This window comes from Dasypus novemcinctus, chromosome 19 (genome assembly GCF_030445035.2).
Source record: "Dasypus novemcinctus isolate mDasNov1 chromosome 19, mDasNov1.1.hap2, whole genome shotgun sequence".
In the NCBI taxonomy this organism is placed as follows: Eukaryota; Metazoa; Chordata; class Mammalia; order Cingulata; family Dasypodidae; genus Dasypus; species Dasypus novemcinctus.
In genome coordinates, this window is record NC_080691.1 from 16,164,416 (window position 1) to 16,184,012 (window position 19,597).

A 19,597-nucleotide genomic window follows, 5' to 3' on the forward strand; every position below is an offset into this window, starting at 1 on the left:
GATGACGCCGCCCTCCCTGCCCAAACACCCTCTCCATGTCTCAGTGCACAGTTCGCTGTCCCAGCCTTTGTTCAGTCAGCTTCTGCCCCTCGATATGCCTCCCTCCTCCTATTCCACTTCCAAGGCCCAGGGAAAGAACCTTGTAGCAGTCAGGGGAGACTACATTCTGCTGCAGTAACAAATAGCCCCAACACGTCAGTGGCTTTCAACAACCGTGGCTGACTTCTCACTCCCACTGCATGCCCATTACAGGTTGGAGAGTAGGGGCTCTGTCCACCATAATCACTCAAAACTTGGCCAACGGCAGATGGACTTCGGTGCCATGTCAGTTGGCCCTACTTTGGAGTTTGTGTTCCTGAGTGTGATGGAGTTGAACTCAGATGTGATCTTTGTTCACAAACCTCTCCTGTTACTTTTACCAGACCTGTAGTTGGTGCTGGGGTTTAATGTATACCCAGGGAACCTGAATCTCTGGACTGTCCATGTGATAGCCAGACCCTGAGCCTCAACAGACTTGCAACTCCTACCCTCTAGCTTACTGGACTTACCCCGGCCAGCTAACAGGGAGGTGAAGAAGGTCAACCACCGCACCAGGGAGCCAAGTGTGCCTACAGCTGCAAGCAGGAGAATTGCATCCAGCATCCATGTGGAATCTAAGCCCCCTCTTAATACAGAGATGGAGTGGACATAACATCCCAGGGTCCACAGAATGGAGGAATAGCGTATGGATTAGGGTGAACTTACTGATATTCTATTCTGGAACTGTTGTGATTAGTAATGGAAGGAAGTGTAGCAGTGATGCAGAGAAAGTGGCCACGGTAGGGGCTGAGGGTGGGGAGGAGGAAGAAGAGATGTGATGTGGGGGCATTTTCAGGACTTGGAGGTGTCCTGGGTGGTACTGCAGGGACAGTTACTGGACATTGTGTGTCCTGCCATGGCCCACTGGGTGGACTGGGGGAGAGTGTAAACTATAATGTGGACCATTGACCATGAGGTGCAGCGGTGCTCAGAGATGGATTCACCAAGTGCAATGAATGTCCCGTGATGATGGAGGAGGTTGTGGTTATGGGGGGAGGAGTGGGGTGAGGGGTGGGGAGTATATGGGGACCTCATATTTTTTTAATGTAACATTTAAAAAAATAAAGACAAATAAATACATAAATAACTTGGCGACGGGGCAGCCACCATCTCAAACATTACCAAAGGGCAGAGAGAGCTCTGGAGGGTCTTACATCGCCAATTAAGTGCGCTGGCCTGGAAACGGTCCACGGCACTTCTGCTCACGAGTCGCTGGCCTCTCTAGACCACACGGCCTAGCCCTTGATTCCACAGATCTCTTATCCTCGAGAGGGTTTTCCATGCCTGGGTTTTGCCTTTGTGCTCAGGCCATAAATTCCTGGCAGTAAGTTTTTTAAAAATATCGACGCTCAGGCTTTTCTCCAGACGATTAGAATCAGTATCTCTAGGGGTAGGGCCTGGGAATCAGTATTTTATCCCTGAGATCTAAAATACATACAGCCTAGTACACTAATGGTAAATGTACACATCAATTCTTTTTACTCATATATAAACTCCAGTAGGGGAGCAGGCGTGGCTCCGTGGTTGAGAGTCTGCTTCCCCTATACAAGGTGTCGGGTTCAATCTCCAGTACCTCCTAAAAAATACACATAATTAATAAGTAAATACATACATACATACATACATAAACAAATACGAACTCGAGGAACCACCACCTGGATCAAGGTAGACGACATTTCCTCACCCAGAAGGCTCTGTGTTCATTTCCTGTGGCTGCCGAAACGAAGAACCACAAACTGGGAGGCTTAAAACCACAGAACTTCATTCTCTCTCAACCCTGGGACTGGAAGCCTGGCCCCCAGGCGTGGGCAGGGCCCGCTCCCTCTGCGGGCTTTAGGGGAGGCCCCCCTTGGCCTCTTCCGGCCTCTGGGGCCCGCCGGCCCTCCCCGGTGCCCCTGGCAGCCCTCCAGCCCGTCTCTTCTCCCCTCCTAAGGACACACGCCTATCGGCTTAGAGCCCAGGAAGACGTCATCTTAACTAACCACACCTGCAAAAGACGGCGCTCCCAAACCAGAGGCGTGCCTTGCTGGGGGCAGGAGCCAACCCACGCCACGCTCCCTCGTGGGGCGAGTGGGCTGAAGAGCGCCCCGGCGGGATTCTGCTGGGCAGCCAGGTGGAGACCATGCCTAAACTTCTGGCTAGCTCCCAATCTGAAAATGAACCTCGGGCCTGAAGATGGAATATTAAAAATCACATTGTCACCTTGATGGAGTGGCTAGTAACGCCGGGGCGGGCAGGGCCCCATCCATCATGAGAGCAGGGAGGAGCGGCCGCTCGGCTTTCCGTGCTGAAGCCCACGCTTCCCCAGGCCTCTCCCCAAACCGGAACACGAAATCAGAGCGAGGCAGAAGGGCTGACCCCTCTGAATTCAATTTGCAAGGTCAACCATGCAGGAACCCAGGCCTAATAGAATTGTCACATCTGCGTTACGGCCATTGACGACGTGCCCTCGCTGTGTCTGAACATGAAAGCAATTACGGGAGACACACTTTGGCAAGAACTTGAGGCTCCCATCAAGCGGGAAAGAGACACTGTGGAGTCAGGTTATTTTAAAAGGGGGGAGAGAGAAGAGGGAGGAAAAGCAAGGCACCGAAAACCCATTCATTAAGAAAATTCGAAAATTTCCACTTCCTTAGGAATCACGCACGAAGCCTTCAGAGTCGGAATCCTTTTGAAAGCTCCATTGTCTTAAAGAGTATAAATAGCATCCTTTAAAACCCCACCATTTCAATCAAGCTAGAATAATGGGAAGTACCATTCATGGAACGCAGTCTTTTAGAATTTCATGACATATGAATTGATTCTCACTCCAAATCTAATTAGAAGCTCAACCATGTGAGAGCGTTTGTATCCTTGTCAGAGTGACTTGGGAACGATATATAGCCATTGATCTTTTTTGCCGGGTGTGATTTCTTTTAAAAAATCAATCTAGACACTCAGGAACTATACAGAAAAGGACCACAAAATGAGGTTTATCTAAAAGGGATTTTCCCCATTCTTCTTGGGGGCTCTTTCCAAGTTTCTGGAAGAAGGTCAAGGGCAGTGTCCGGAGCCAGCCTGCCTGGCTGCGACCCCAGCCCTGCCCCTTGCCGGCTGTGTGACCTTGGGCCAGTTCTCTGCACTTGGTGCCATATTCCCCATCTGCAAAATGAAGGTAGATGACACCTGTCTCCTGGGGGCTAGCAAGGTGCTCTAGTACATCCTGTGCCAGGGTCCAGGGCCCCTTCGGGTCTGGAAGGACAGCTCAGTGGACCACGAGCAGGAGCCACAGCCCTCGGCCACCTGGACAAGACAGATGGAAATGAAGCTTGTCGCCATCGGCCACCAGAAGCCTGTCTTCTGCTGCCAGTGCATAGAGGGGACCCAGCCATCGTCACCAAAATGGCGGGGACCGCAATCTGCTTGGGGCAGCGTGACGGTCACCAGCTCTTCCCAGGGCAGCCGGGGTGGGATCCAAGCACCTCATCCCCCTCCTGCTTCTAGATTCACCAGAGGCCCGTAGGTGCCACTCAATTGTAGGCTGAGGACTTCTGTGCCCAGCACCCCAGGACTTCTCTGTCCCTGCTCTCTCCGGAAATTTCACTGGGAAATGAGCTACTAATGAAGGAGCCTCTGCAGTGTGACTGCCCGGGGTCCAAGCCCAATTCTGCCGTGGATTAGTCTATGAACTCGGGCCAGTTAACCCTCCTTCTTCCATTTCCATTCTGTAAAAACAGGGTGCTCTGTAAATGTGTTGCCTTTCCCCCAGGGTGGGACATAACTCCCGGGGATGAGCCTCCCTGGTGCCGAGAGATTACTACCAAGTACCAGCTGATGATGTAACTAGAAAATGACCTTGAATAAAAGGGTCAACTCGGACCAGCAGAATATCTCAGTCTACATATAATACCAGGAGTTAAAAATGCTTTTGGGGAAACGGACTTTGGCCCAGTGGTTAGGGCGTCCGTCTACCATATGGGAGGTCCGCGGTTCAAACCCCGGGCCTCCTTGACCCGTGTGGAGCTGGCCGTGCGCAGTGCTGATGCGCGCAAGGAGTGCTGTGCCACGCAAGGGTGTCCCCCGCGTCGGGGAGCCCCACGCGCAAGGAGTGCGCCCGTGAGGAAAGCCGCCCAGCGTGAAAAGAAAGAGCAGCCTGCCCAGGAATGGCGCCGCCCACACTTCCCGTGCCGCTGACGACAACAGAAGCGGACAAAGAAACAAGACGCAGCAAATAGACACCAAGAACAGACAACCAGGGGAGGGGGGGAAATTAAATAAATAAATAAATCTTTTAAAAAAAAAAAAAAAAAAAATGCTTTTGGACCTGAATAAAAGGGGAAAATGGAAAGGACAAATGAGCTTATATGGCTATGAGTCTCCAATAAGAACCAGGAGGTTATCAGAGGGGTCGCCCTTATGCAAACCTGAGCAGAGTCCCAGAGACAGATAAAGTAGATACAACCCCAGGTATTGGTTCTTCTGAGGGCTACAGAGACCCACAGGTTCTATGGTCATGGTAGATGGAGTTCAGTGCCATCTCAGTGGGCCCTACTTTGGAGTTTGTGTTTCTGTGTGATGGAGCTGGACTCAGATGTGATCTTTGTCCAATCCAGTGCCTGCTCTGTCCCTCCTCCACCGTGTGACCTTATGCCAGTCACTGTGCCTCGGTTTCCTCACTCAGGCCATGGAAGGATAGGAAATAACTGCCTGCCAGGCTGGGGGAGGCTCCCGGGAGGATAGGGATGCAAATCATTGCAGAGGAAGGCGCTGGTATCGCTCCAGCCAAAGCCCTGTCGCTCTGCCTCACTCCCCCGACCACTGCCCCTCAGAGCTGGGCTCCCGTCTGCTCTCCGTGGGAAGCCTTCCCTGCGGCCCCAGCCTGGGCGGCTTGTCTCCTCGGGGGTGGACACACCCCCAGGTGGCCCCCACCCTTTGCATCTGCGCCCTGGATTGTGGGCAGGACCTGTGACCTGCTGCTAACCCATAGACCATGCGAAAGTGGAGGGGCTGAGCCGGGGTGATGAAGGACCAATCAGGCCAGCCCTTTAAAAGAAGGTCCTGCAAAAAGTGGGTGAGAGGACACCGGGGCAGGGGTTGGGGGGCTGGGGAGTTATTGCTTCATGGGCAGAGAGTTTCTTTCTTGGAGTAATGAAAAAGTTCAGTAATGGAAGGTGGTGGTAGCACAACATTATGAATGTAATTAATGCCGCTGAATTGTACCCTTAAAAATGGTTAAAACAACAAACTTTATGTTGTCTATGTTACCGTAGGGATAATACTAATACTAAAAGAAGGTCCAGGCCTTCCCTAAATTCAGAGCTCCAAGCAGCAGAGACTTCTGGTTTGGAAGAAGCGAGCTGCTGTGAATCCTGCGGCTGGAAGAATCAGTTCTGCTAAAGCTGGCGGGATCCTGGAAGCAGACTCTTCCTGAGTCCAGCCCCCGCGTGGGACACAGGCCGGGTGGGACACAGGCCGGGTGGGACCCAGCCCAGCTGACACTTGGGTTCCAGCCTCGTGAGAGCCTGGACAGAGGACTCGGTCCTGCCTTGCCCAGCCTCTGGGCACGTGAAGAAGGTGAGGTAATGAACCGCTGCTGTTGGAAGCCCCTGACTTGGGGTAACTTGTTACGCAGCAGTAGGAACCCAGTACAGCCTCCCAGCAGCCCGGGCTCAGCCTGTGCGCCACACTCCACTTAGCGCCTTCAGGTATGCGAGTCCTGTGTCCTCCGCCAGACCCGGGCCCTGGAGGACAGCAATCTTCCTCCTTTGTGTCTTCTCTGTATCCCACCCCCCAGTGCCAACTGTAGAGTGGTGGCAGTAAGCTGCTCAGGTGAATGGCGATTGGCACTGTACCAGCGACTGCTCGTTTCAGTTCAAGGGACAGGCAGACATGCCGTGTCCCCCGACTTCAGGCGCAGTGGGACCCAGGGCTGGGAGGGCTCGGCCTCCCTGGCGTCGTGGTAAGGGCTATCGGGTTAGTGGGTACCAGCCCGGGCCCTGGAATAGGGCTGTCGGGGAAACACAGCTCTCCCAGTCACATGCGAATTTTAGATAAACGGTGAAAGGTTTTTAATGTACGTATATCCCCAGTACTGCAGAGGACATACTTATGGCAAAAAAGTGTTCATTCTTTACCTGAAATTCAAATTTAGCTGGGCGTCCTGAATTTTTGCTGAATCTGGGAACCCCACTCGGGAGCCGTGTGGCTGGATCTGAATGAGGGCTCTGCCTGAGTGCCCAGGAGGATTCTTTAACCTCTCCCAGCCGCATCTTCCCGTCCACGAAAGCGAGGGCTGGAGAGGGGAGCAGGTGTGCAGGAAGCGGGCTCCTGTGACTTGATACTCCGCTCGCGCTTCCCTCTGTGTGGCTTCCACCCTTGGCAGTCCTTTTCTACATGGTGGTGGCACCTCCAGGGTCCCGGGTCTGGAAGGACAGTGACATTTGAATTCCCACAAAAAGCTCGGGAAGGCAGCCGATTGGCCTGGGTCACGTGCCCATCTCTGAACCAATCCCTGCCACGAGGAGAACGGAAGGCTCCGTGATTGGCCGGCCTGGGTCATGTGACCACCCCGGCCACCCACTGCTTGGAGGAGAGGGTGAGGGTGGGAGGGAGAGGTGGCTGGACAGGTCCAGCAGCCCCTCCTCAGGGCCCTGAGCCGAATTCTAGGCAGGCCACTGCTGTCGCTGAATTTTGGGCATAGGTTAGCCTGCCCTCAGCCGCCCTAGCGAAAATCAGATTTAAGGGCTTCCAGAGCTAGTATTACGAAAACCGAGGCCCATGTTTCCCCCGTTTTCCAAATATGGACATCGATGCTAACAACAGTCTCCAGAACAGAGCTTGTTTTCTGGGCAACCTGAGACTCTGTTATGCTGGGGAGCAGCAGGGAGAGAGATGAGGCACAGGGAGGGAGAGAAAGCACAGCAACAGAGAAAGGAGGACGGAGGGAGAGAGAGGAGGGCCGGAGGGAAAAGAGGACAAGACACGGAGGGGCAGGTCCTTGCGCCACAGGCCCCTCCGGGACCAGGCCTCCTTACCCTCAGCCCCTGCCACGCCCGGGGCTGATGCCACGTGGACCTCTGGGGGCTGGGAAGACACATGGCCCAGGCCCAGCCCACCAGCAGATTCTCCCCTCCCGCCCAGTGGTGGGTGCAGGTCACCCCAACAGCCCAATGGGATTCTGTGTGGGGACTCATATTGGAACAACTGGCAAAACTCCTTCCGCCCTGCTCAGCCGGGACACTCTAAGCCTGGAGCGGCTCCTGAGAGTGCAGCCTTCACGGGACGGCAGAGCTCAGGAGAGACGATACGCTACAGCATTGCATCAACGCTAAAAAGTTTGGAAATGTTCCAGCCATGCCTGATGCCAGCACTGAAGTTTTCAGAACTGCGAGCCCACCGTACCCTGTCTCGTTTAGGCCAACAGAATCCTGGGTCATGACCGAAAGGTGAAGTGGCTGCCAGAAGGAATCACGCCGCGGGTAGACCGTGAGCAGATGAAGGGGACGAACCCCAGAGAGCCGTGGACAGTGTGTGCAGCCCCCAAGGTGCAAGGCCACGGGACAGCCACCCCCTGTCCCTCCCCCCAAAAGCCAACTCAATCTGTGCTTCGGCTTTTTTGCAACAGGAAAGAAAAAAGTAGGACAAAGAACAGGAGGAAGTCCCAATATTTTAAAGTTTGGAAATTGTTCCAGGGCCTCGTGGACTGACAGCTGTTTCTCCCCGGAAGTCAGCTAACGAGCTTAGCAGCTGACTGCTGTGCTGGCTGAGAGCATGCTCCAACACCGTAACCATGGCAACAGGGCCCGCATTTAGCTTGTATTTTAAACATCTTCTTCACTGGCCTTCACTTATTTGCTTCTGACAGTCTTGAGAGTTTGGGGACAAAATGGCAGGCAGCTTTTGGAAATCATCGACACTAAGGTAAAAAGGCAGCCGTAGCTTGGGGAGAAAGACTCCCCGTCCATCAGAGCCGGTTTTGACTTCCCGGCCTAACCAGAGTGGCTCGCAGTCCTCTTGTGTGCGCTCAGCACCTATGTGCTTGACGAACGAGAATCGGGCTCCTGTTTTGTGCACAACGGTGCCTGGGGTTCCGATGAGAGGAGAGAGGGGAGAAGGCTGGTCTACCCTCCTAGTGCCCAGCCCTGGGCCCATCCCTCCTCCTCCTACTGAGGTACCCAAAAGGAAACGCGCATCAGATGATGGCATTGCCAGGTTTAGTACCCGCTGTAGCCTCCTGGTTGCCCAGAGAACACAGTCCAGCATCTCCATGGCCAGCCTGCCTCCCCTGCCCTGCTCTCTTGCCGCCGGGTTCTCAAAACAGCCTCATTTGTTCTAGTTCAGTTCATTCCCGCTCCAGGACCTTTGCATGTTCTCTTTCCACTACCTGGCTAGTGTCCTCCCAGGCTTCACACGGCATGTCTTACCTTTCAGGCCATCCTGTCTAAAGTGCATTCTTGGTGGCGGACTTGGCCCGGTGGTTAGGGCGTCCATCTACCACATGCGAGGTGCACGGTTCAAACCCCGGGCCTCCTTGACCCGTGTGGAGCTGGCCCATGCACAGTGCTGATGCGCGCAAGGAGTGCCGCGCCACGCAGGGGTGTCCCCTGCGTAGGGGAGCCCCACACACAAGGAGTGCGCCCTGTAAGGAGAGCTGCCCAGCACAAAAGATAGTGCAGCCTGCCCAGGAATGGTGCCGCACACACGGAGAGCTGATACAGCAAGATGACGCGACAAAAAGAAACACAGAGGGAAACGGACTTTGGCCCAGTGGTTGGGGCGTCCGTCTACCATATGGGAGGTCCGCGGTTCAAACCCCGGGCCTCCTTGACCCGTGTGGAGCTGGCCATGCGCAGTGCTGATGCGCGCAAGGAGTGCCGTGCCACGCAAGGGTGTCCCCCGCGTGGGGGAGCCCCACGCGCAAGGAGTGCGCCCGTGAGGAGAGCCGCCCAGCGTGAAAAGAAAGTGCAGCCTGCCCAGGAATGGCGCCGCCCACACTTCCCGTGCCGCTGACGACAACAGAGGCAAAGAAACAAAAAAAGCAGACAAAGAAACAAGATGCAACAAATAGACACCAAGAACAGACAACCACGGGAGGGGGGGAAATTAAATAAATAAATAAATCTTAAAAAAAAAAAAAAAAGAAACACAGATTCCCGTGCCACTGACAACAGAAGCGGACAAAGACGACACAGCAAATAGACACAGAGAACAGACAACCGGGGTGGGGGTGAGGGAGAAAGATAAATAAATAAATCTTTAAAAAAAAATAGAAAAGTGCATTCTTCAAGGAATGTTCCCTGTCAAACTTTTTTTAACATTTGTTTTATCTTTATTATTTAAAGATTGATTGATTTATCCGCATTCCACCCCCCCCACCCCCCCGGGTGTCTGCTCTCTGTGTTCATTCGCTGTGCATTCTTCTGTATCTGTTTGTCTTCTCTTTAGGCAGCACCTTGGGACCAATCCTGGGACCTTCTGGAGTGGGAGAGAGTTGCTCAATCTTTTGCGCCACCTCAGCTTCCCGGTCTGCTGCATCTCTTATTGTCTCTCCTCTGTGTCTCTTTCTGTTGTGTCATGTTGCTGCGCCAGCTCTCCGCTCCGGCCAGCTCGCTGAGGAGGCCACCTTGCCTTCATCAGGAAGCCCTGGGAATCGAACCCTGGACCTCCCACATGTGGACGGGAGCCCCATCGCTTGAACCACATCCACTTCCCCAGACATTCTCGTTTCCTTGTCGACCATCCGTCTCCCCCACGAGACGTGCACTCCCCGCAGCAAGGGGCTCACTGCCTCGGGACCCCGCGTCCCAGTGACAAGCACAGAGCACATCGGTTGAATGGATGAGTTAGTATCTGGTCCCCTGCTCTGCAGAACACCCCAAGAAAAGACACTGCACTTGGACCCAGAACCTGCTCAGGGCCCGGGCTGAGGACGGGGCCAGTCCCTGCTGGCCTGCCTGGGGGCGGGACGTGTGCTGTCACTCCTACGGGAGCAACGTGCCCCGCGTTCACAGCTCGTCACGGGCACTGAGCCTCAGCTTCCCGGGAACTCACATGCACATGGGGTCAAAGTGCTGTAAACAGTCCGCCCCTCAGAAGGCAGCGACGCAAACACAGACCAGCACCTCCCGTGGAGGCAGCCGCTCACTCTCGGGCCAGCGGGACCCAGTGGGGGAACACCCGATGTCTTCGTCTCCTAGGGCTGCCAAGACTAAGCACCCCAGCGGGGCCCTGACACAACAGAAACTCCCATCTCCCAGCCCAGAATCAACGTGCAGGCAGGGCCACCTTCCCTGAACCAGTGGTGGCCGGCCGCCCTTGGCGTGCTCGGCTTGCCCCCGTCTTCACGTGGCCTCCTCCCCGGGGCCCGTGTCTCCTCCGGTTTGGGGCCCACCTATATCCCGTACCATCTCAACTTGCAAACATCTGCCAAGACCCCGTTTCCGGACTTGAGCGTGTTGTTTTGGGACCCACAACCCCAAGCAGTTCTGCTGGTTGGTGGTCGCAAGAGGCAGCAAGTCCCCCGCCTCCCCTGCAGCGGTTGTCCCTCACTGTCCACTCTCCACTTCGTCCTTTCACTGGAGTCGTGACAGGGCACACGGCCCAACGCCTCCGTCTGCGCTGTTGACCGGGTGTGGCCACGGGACAAAGTTCCGGTGGATGGACGTGAGCAGAATGGGAGGGCCGCCTCCTCTTGGCCCCTTCCCACGGGGCTGCGTGACCGTGGTGAGCCGGCATCGGCCACGGGGACCTGGCCTCCTCACCAGGCCGTGGCGACAGGCAGAAGCAAGAAACCTGGGCACTTGGGCAGCCTGGAAGCAAAGCCACCTGCCCATGCTGGTCCCCGTTTACGTCAGGGCTGGTGCATGGAGCTGCTGGACTTGGGGCCTCTGTGACAGCACCTTAGCCTGTGCCCTAACGATTGCCACTTACCCCCATGAATCTGGAAGTGACGTCCCCTCTGAAGGCTGGAGCCCAGGGGGTGTGACCCGGTCCTCAAAGCGGGTTCTGCCCTCCTTTCCCGGCATGTGAAGACCTCAGAGGAAGCCTCTGTTCACCCACCTCGGTGGTGACAGGGTGGGGCAGGCCGAGGAGACGCCTTTCTCAAGGTGCCTGAGCACAGGTGAGTGGGCACACCTGCGCCTGGTGCTCCAGGGAGGGAGGCCAGCCGGCAGTGCCCACAGCAAGAGCCGACCGCCTCGGGCCGGTGCAGAGGACAGCAGCCTAAAAGCGGGGGCTGGGAGGCTGGGGCGGAGGGGCCACGGACCCCAGGATGCCTTGGGCAGGCTTGCAGAGGTGAGAAGGTGGCCCAGGCACGGGGAGGGTGGGAAGGGGCTCTCCAGCTGCCAGGACGGGCCCAGAGGGGAGAGGAAGGGGCTCCAGGGAGCAGCAGCTGCTCCGAGGCTGGGGGTGGCAGGGCGCGAGCAGGAGCACAGAAGCCCGGCCACCGCCAGCCAGGACTGCGGGTCTCAGCGCCCAGAGCCTTCCAGAGCCGCTGAGGGACGCGGTGGTGGGAGGGTGGGAGCGGGGGCTCAAGGGAGGCCAGAGGCGCCACGCCTGGGGGGACCTGGGGCTCCTCGGGGACACAAAGGCGGCCGGCCGGCAGGTGGAGGGGACTTCGTGACTCGGCGCAAGGCACGTCCGGGGACGCCCTGCGCCCGTGCGCTCGAGGGGCTGTTGTTCCAAGCCATCTGTCTCTCGTTAATGAAGCTGTCCGGCGCGGCTGATTAATAAGGACACGTGTGCTTCATGAGCCAGGGACATCGAGCCGGAACGAAAGGGCACGGCGATTAAGCCTCAGCGACTCGCCCCACGCGGTCGGGAGGAAGCGGGTCTGCGGGCACCGCGGCAGGGGGAGAGGGCGGCGGCCCCGGCGCCCTGGACCCGGGCGGGAAGCAGGTCCGTCACCCGGGGGGAGGGAGCCCAGCCCCGGCGGCGGCCGGCAGCTCCCCCCACTGCTGGGTGCTCCTTTCTCTCCCCCAGAAGCCCGGCTGTGTGTGCCAAGGGCGGAGGCCTACAGCCCCCGCAGATGTCCCCGAACCTGGGACACGGGACCTGCCCTGGGAAAGGGACTTCGCAGTCAAGGATCGGGCGATGGGGAGGAGACGCTGGTTCCGCGGCAGGCCCATGTCCCTGCGGGGTCCGTGTAAGGGAGGGAGGAAGGCCGAGGGTCAGTGTCAGACGCGGCGTGGGGAAGATGACCGGCCGGCGCTGGCTTTGAGGATGACGCAAGGGGCCACCAGCCAGGGAGCGCGGGAGGCCTCTACACGCTGGGGAAGGCAGGAAAACGGCCTCTCCCCGGCACCTCGGCAGGAACACGGGCCTGCGGACACGCTGCCTGCAGCCCGCGAGCCCCACGCTGCCTGCAGCCCGCGAGCCCCACGCTGCCGCCCTCCAGGGCCGAACAACAATCCGTCCTGTCGATTCAAGCCACTCAGCGGGGGGCAGTCTGCTCCAGCAGCAAGGGGAGAGCGGTACACCCAAGTAATTCGGTCCTTTATCTAGGCCCTGGCGGGGAGGGGTGGCCGTGGGGCCTAAGCAGGCCTTCCAGGAGCCTGGGTCTCCCTGCTACAAGGAGGCAAGGCCGCCCACCTGTCCCCGGCCCGCCTGGCACCTGACGCAAGGCGAGAGGTGGAACACCCACCCGGGCACCCACCGGATGGAAGCCACACAAGGGACAGCAGAGCAGGAAGACAGAGGCCGAGCACTGGCATCCCCTGGGGCCACCTGCCGGTCCTGTAGGGATGGGGACACTTAGCCCCTGCCGGGGTGAGCCTCCATCCTGGGACACGCAACCAGGCCGGCTCGCACCGTAAGAGGAGCCGCGGCCCAGGAGCCCAGCCGCCTGAGCGGGGCCCGGCAGTGCAGCGCAGGCTGAGGGCTTCGACCCTCCTCTGGGGCGCAGGCTTCAGCGGAGAAGCTTTGTCCGGCGACCAGAGGGATCGCAACTGGCCAGGTCACGCCCCAGGAATGTGGACCCAACACTCCTCCGGGTACAGCTCTCAGCTGGCACATCAGTAGAGCCAGCTCCACGCACATGGGAAGCGGCACAGCGCAGCTACGCAGGAATACAGGGTGTCTGGTATACGAATACGTAGATATACGTTTATGTATATATTTATTGCATTAAATTCCTCATAACATTCTCCCCCTAAACTGTGCAATCCAGAAGACAAAGGATTCAAAAAGTATTTCTGTTTAAAAAAAATACAAAATGAACATTAGGACTACAGAAATCTGTTGATACACTGAACTGGGAAGTACAAAACAACCGCTTAGCTATCAAAACAGAGATCCGACTTGTAAGTGGCAATGACACCACTTTTGTATTAAAATTCCAAGGACGAGGAGGCAGCGCAGTGACGTCCGTGCTGAAGGAGCACCTCCCGCGAGGCCCGGGCAGCTGCATGCCCAGGGCGGGTAGCTCTGTCCAGAAGGATTCACAGCGGCGCCGGGGCCCAGCTCTGTCCAGGACTCACGGCGGCGGCCGGGGCACAGCTTGGAGAGCGAGCTCAGCTGTCATCCCCCAGAGGAAACACCGCCCACCGGACGGACGGCCAGTTCTCAAAACGCCCATGCAGACCAGACAATTAACATTGAAAAAAAAACTTAACCATCCCAAGTGCGTGAACTAAAGAGCTCGTATTAAGTTGTGGAACCCCCCCCCATTGCTCAGAGGGCATTTTCTGCGGCTCACGAGCACGGCCCGGCCAGGCCGCGGATCTGCCACACATGCGGGAGGGAAGGGCAGTCACCAACGGCGCCTGGCAACCAGAGCCGTGGAAAGGTGCAAGTAAAAATCACACCAGGCTGTGTCCTCGTAACAGGTGATGCTCAGCAACAGGAGGCCGGCCCCGAGGGAGGCAGCGAGCGCCCGGAGAGCAGCGTAAACGAGAAGGGCGCCCTTGACCCTTAAGAGTGCAGGAGACGAAGGATTACGAAGGCAAAGCGAGACTGCTCCGGGGTAGGCTCCGGCCCGGCCCCCAGCCTGTGCCGACGCGGGGCACCCCGTGACTGAGCCCGTGCATACACACACACAACACAAACTCTCCCCGGCCACCCCTGCCAGCTTGTGCAAGACCCGGGGACCCACCAGAGTTAACTGCAAACAGAGAAGCACTTGTCACCCCACCCAAGAGCACTGGGTGCAAATTTCCTTTTTAAAGACCCATAGGTGTCTAAATAATGTCTTTTACATACAGAATTTATAGTACAGCTGCATGTGGCAAAAAGGCATGCGAGCCAGTCCGACTCAGAAGTCCTGGAGCTCGGGGATGTTCCGGAACAAATCCAGGGTCTCAGGGTTGGAAAAGGCACCGCGATGCTCTACGGTCTTTCCAGCAATGACCTGCTTCACCGCCACTTCCACTTTCTTGCCATTAAGTGTATACTGCAAGGGTAAGGGAGAGAAAATAAGCAAAAAAAAAAAAAAAGAAGCACCTAAACCTGAAACACTTAAAAGCAGCAGAAAGGAAATTTTAAAAAAACTCAGCTCGGATATCTGGGTACATCCAACCCCAAAAAGGACTAAAGTGGCTGAAAGCAAATGTTCCTTAGCTCTGGCACTACCCCCAGCAGGCCCCAGGGTTTGCTCGAAAATATGTCCCGAAGTGCCCTGGACAGACAACCGGCCCTGCTCCATCCAGGAGAAGCTTCGTTCTGCTGAAAACCGATTTCACGGTCCAGTCCTTCGTCATCCTCTCACACTGCCCCTGGCCCAGCTGTCTAGGAAGTCAGGCTATCTCAAAGACGCTGTGAGGCTGGCAAGCAAACGAGCTTTCCTAAGGCTGCACGTTTGGTGGCTGGGAGAATGGAGGAGCAAGCACCCGTGTGGCGGGATAAGTAAACAAAAGAAGAGGCTGGGGGAGAATCAACCTCCCAGGGAGGATCAGGCGCTACACACAGCTGGCGCACCCTTAACTGAACACAACAGGTGCACCACAGGCACCCACACACAGTAGGTACACCAGGGGTGCCTGCACACAGATACACCACAGGCACCCGCACACAGTAGGGGCACCCACACACAGTAGGGGCACCCACACACAGGTACACTACAGGTGCCCGCGCACAGTAGGGGCACCCAGACACAGGTACACCACAGGCGCCCATGCACAGTAAGTGCACCAGGGGCACCCACACACAGTAGGCACACAAGCATCTGTACACAGTAGGTGTGCTATAGGCACCTGCACATGGTAGGTGCATCAAAGGCACCTGCACACCGTAGGCACATCATAAGCACTCCTTCCCCCTCCCCCTTTCAGACTGCCTTGAAAACGTGGAAAGAACTCTTTTTAGGCAAAAGAGAATGACCTAAATATGCTCTGGGGTTTCAGCGCCAAGGGCATCGCATAGCTCACTACTTCCCAGGAAGCACCTCACATGCTGCTGCTGGCTCCTGGGCAACGTCAACAATCAGCTCCCCTCAACCCAGTTGAGCTTCTCCAGTCTTCTCCTCAAATACAAACTGCAGGGGGTTGTGGGAAGACCGGAGTAGGAAGCTCCAGAAATCGGCCCTTCACCCAAACAATTACGGAACTGTCAGGAACTGCTCCATCAACCATTCTCAGACTGGCGTCTAGAGGACTTCTGCACAGCATCCAGGCAGCTGGACAAAAGGGCTGGTAAACTGGTGAGTATCAGTGTGTCTCCCCCTCCACGCAGGCAGCCACCGCCCCTCATCCCCAGCCAGGTGGCACGCAGCAGTGGGCACTGCAGCCCAGGTCCTGGGGACGCCTGCTGGTGACAGGGTGGGTTCTGGGACGTAGTTCTCCAAAATCTGGGTGTGTGAGGTCTGATTGCTGCTCACCGTTTTATTTTGTTTTTTCTTTTTATCAATTTTATTGAAACTTAATCATAAACCATACAGTCCGCCTAAAGTGTACAATTAATGACAGTTGGTAGAAGCACAGAGCTGTGTATTCACACTCACTGCTTTTGATCGGCTATTTTAGAGCTCAGGTGTCTAAAAGCAGTACCTATTTTTCCCCCCTTTTCTCTTCCCATTCCCTTTTTGGAAGTAAAAATAGTTTGGAAAACTCACAAATTGATGACTCCAGCCCTCAACAAAAATGGCAACAACAATAAAACTAGCAATCCTAGAAGAGTGGGAGAACTGGATTTCCAGAACTATAACAAGGTAATACTCAAACTGTCCAGTTATCAACAGAAATTATAAAACACAGAAAGAAGCAGGAAAGTAGGGCCCATTCACAGGAAAAGGAATTTGCCAGAAACCATCACTGAGGAAGCTCATATACTGGAACTACTAGCAGAGACTTTATCTTAAACATGTTCAATGAGCTAAAGGAATCCATATACAAAGAACTAAAAGAAATTAGGAAAATTTTACCCAAACAAAATGAAGAGCTAGGAGTGATAAAAAGAACCAAACGTGTGTAACTAAGTGAAAAATTCACTAGATGAAGCCAATAGCAGATGTGAGCAGGCAGAAGACAGGAGCAGTGAACCTGAAGGCAAGGAAATTGAAATTACCCAGTGCGAGAAACAGAAAGAAAAAATAATGGAGAAAAATGAACAGAGCCTGATGGGCCTGTGGGATGCCATCAAGCACATCTTTGGAGTTCCAGAAGAGAGAGGGGCAGAGAAAATAACAGCCAAAAAGCTCCTAAATCTGATGAGCCACATAAGTATATTAATCCAGGAATCTCAACAATCTCCAAGCAGGACAAAAATCTAAGAGATCTACACCAATACACATTAGAGCAAAACTGTCACAATCTAAAACAGAGGATTTTGAAAGCACCAAGAAGTGATGCACAAGAGATGCCCAGATCATAGCAGATTTCTCCACAGAAACCATGAAGGCCAGAAAACAGCAGGATGCTGTACAGAAAAAAACGGACAGGAAGCAGATGTGGCTCAAGTGACGGGGCTTCCACCTACATATGGGAGGAGCCAGGCGGGGGTCTCCTGGTGTAAGAGAAGGAGAGAAAGTGCGCCTGCACGGCGAGCCGAGTGCCCGCGTGGTGAACCAGTACCCGTGCAAGTGAGTCACGCAGCAAGATGATGACACAGCAAAAGAGAGATGAAGGGAGAGTCAAAGTGAAGCACAGCAGAGACCAGGAACTGAGATGGCGCAGCTGACAAGGAACCTCTCTCCATATCAGAGGTCCCTAGGATCAAATCCCAGTGAATCCTAGAGAAGAAAAAATGAGAAGAAAAGACAAAAAGGGAAATAGATACAGAAGATCACACAGTGAATGGACACAGACAGCAAAAACAGCAGAGTGGGGGGAGGAGGAGGGGAAGGGGAAAAAATAAATCTTTAAAAAAAAAAAACTGTCAAGAATTCTATATCTGGCAAAAGTATCCCTAAACAATGACAGAAATTTGAGATTTACAGATAAACCAAAGCTGAAAGACTTCATTACCAGAAGACCTGCCCTACAAAAAATGCTACAGGGAGCCATCCAGTCTGAAATAAAAGAACACTGGACAGTAACTTGATGCCACAAGAAGAAAGTACTTTTGGTTTGTAACTGGTTCTCCACCCCACAGATGACGTAACAGGCAAATGTTTAAAAATCTATACTAACAGGCATACACTGTATAAAGATGTAATCTTGAGATGATAACAATATAAGCACGAAGGGATGGAAATACAAAGGGGAGGGGTAGAGAGTCTATGCCGCTGAAACCAGGCTGGTCCTCGTCGAGCTAGATTGTTCTTAGTTTAAGATGTTCATGGAATTAATAAGGTAATCACTAATAAAGTAACTGCAAAATGTAGAGAAATGAAAGGAAGAAGGGCATCAAAACTGCACACTTTGTAGTGTGCAATTAATTTCCCAAAAGGGGCACTAACTGGAGAAGAGAAGAAAACATACAAGACTCACAGAAGACAAACAGCTAAATGGTAGGAATAAATCCTTCCCATCAGTTATTACTTAAATGTCAATGGATTAAACTCCCCAATTAAAACACAGAGATTGGAAGACTGGATGAAAAAGCATGATCCATCTATATGCTGTCTGCAAGAGGCTCCCTTGGCACAAAGACACAAAGATGTGGAAAGTAAAAGGGTAGAAAAAAAGATGTATCATGCAAACTGCAATCAAAAAAGGAGTCAGATGCGTGGTACAGTACGTCAGGGCTGGCCCCTTTTTGGGGGCCACTTACCAACATCTTTCTTATCCTCTTAGTAAGACTAAGTATCTTCAAAATTCTAACTAAGTTTATTTCTTCCAGTATCAGTGCCTTCCAGAACAAGGTATTAGTCACACGGGGATTTCACCGGTCCATCCACGGTGCTGGACCGCCTTCCCTCAACCTCAACAGAAGAGCCAGAGTTTCACACCCCGTCAGACAGGGAAACCACTCCCAACCAGCAGGAAGCAGTTACAGAGGAGTGACCGTTGCCCTCCAACTGCCCCCTAAGAATAAGGGTGTGAAGTCTCTGGGGGAGGGGGAGTTGAAGCAGGTTAGTAGAGGAAATGAGAAAAGGCCACTGGTCAGAACAGAGCCACGAAACCCCACCTGGAAACCCCCTGGGGCGGGCAGCTACTGAGAACACAGCCATGGCCACTGGAGCGAAAAGCTTGCACGGCCCTGGTCGCAGGGTCCCACTTGAAGCTCCCAGGCTCAAAAGAAGCCGTGAAAACTCCAAACACGAAGGCCTCCCCACTGGTGCCCTGGCAGCTGACAGGTGAGGACAGAAAGGCAACCGACCAGGACAGAGAGCGCGGGGAGCCCCCTTAATATGGGGACGGGGGGAGGGAAGGCCTTAAAGGACCTCCCAGGGCCGCGCACACGTCCGTCCCTGCAGCACGCCTGCACCTGCGTCTTGGGTGTGTACATCTCTTTTCTCTCATTTCTCAGTGAATGCTTTTTACTGGCCTCATTAAACTGGAAAAACAGAAAAGAAAAAGAAAAGAAAAAAGGAGCCAGAGTGACTATATTCTTGTCAGACAAAATAGACTTTAAGTCGAAAAGACTATAAGAGACATAGAAGGACATCATATACTGATAAAAGATTCAATCCAGCAAGAAGAGACAGAGTTATAAACATATATGCACCTCACAACAGAGCCCCAAACTATATGAAGCAAAAATTGATAAGAATTGAAGAGAGAAATAGATAGTTCTACAATAACTGTTGCAGACTTTCAATAACTGATAGAACATCTAAACAAAAGATCAATAAGGAAATAGAAGAGTTGAATACCCAATATATGTAAAGAACTCTTACAACTCAATGATAAAAAGACAAACAACCTAATTAAATAATGAGCCAAGGATTTGAATGAATATTTCTCCACAGAATCTATGATAATCAAGTGACCAGAAAGTATATGAACAGATGCTCAACATCATCAGACAGGAAAGCAACGCAAACTAAACCTTACAACGAGATGCCACTTCAAACCCACTGGGATGGATACTATTTAAAAACAAAACAAAACTGAAAATAACAGGTGTCGACAAGGATGTGGAGACCCTAATACATTGGTGGTGGGAAAGAAAAATGGAGCAGCCACTGCAGAAAATGGTTTGGCAGTTCCTCAGAAAGTTAAACATA

At 54.0% G+C, this 19,597-nt stretch overlaps 1 protein-coding gene and 1 long non-coding RNA gene across 2 annotated transcripts in view; both read right to left on the bottom strand.

Moving 5' to 3' along the window:
• Positions 1-1,534: 1,534 nt before the first annotated feature.
• On the bottom strand, positions 1,535-2,003 carry LOC139437037 (uncharacterized). The gene is made up of 2 exons (XR_011646599.1): positions 1,734-2,003; positions 1,535-1,654 (listed from the first exon to the last, which is right to left on the bottom strand). It is a non-coding gene; the product is annotated as an uncharacterized lncRNA (long non-coding RNA).
• Positions 2,004-13,154: 11,151 nt separating this feature from the next.
• The window catches only part of AACS (acetoacetyl-CoA synthetase), a 53,869-nt gene continuing 47,426 nt past the window's right edge, over positions 13,155-19,597 (bottom strand). The window contains exon 18 of the mRNA XM_058281220.2: positions 13,155-14,443. Coding sequence (XP_058137203.1) covers positions 14,306-14,443 — 138 coding nt within the window. The 3' untranslated portion in view covers positions 13,155-14,305. The remainder of the gene's footprint in view (positions 14,444-19,597) is intronic.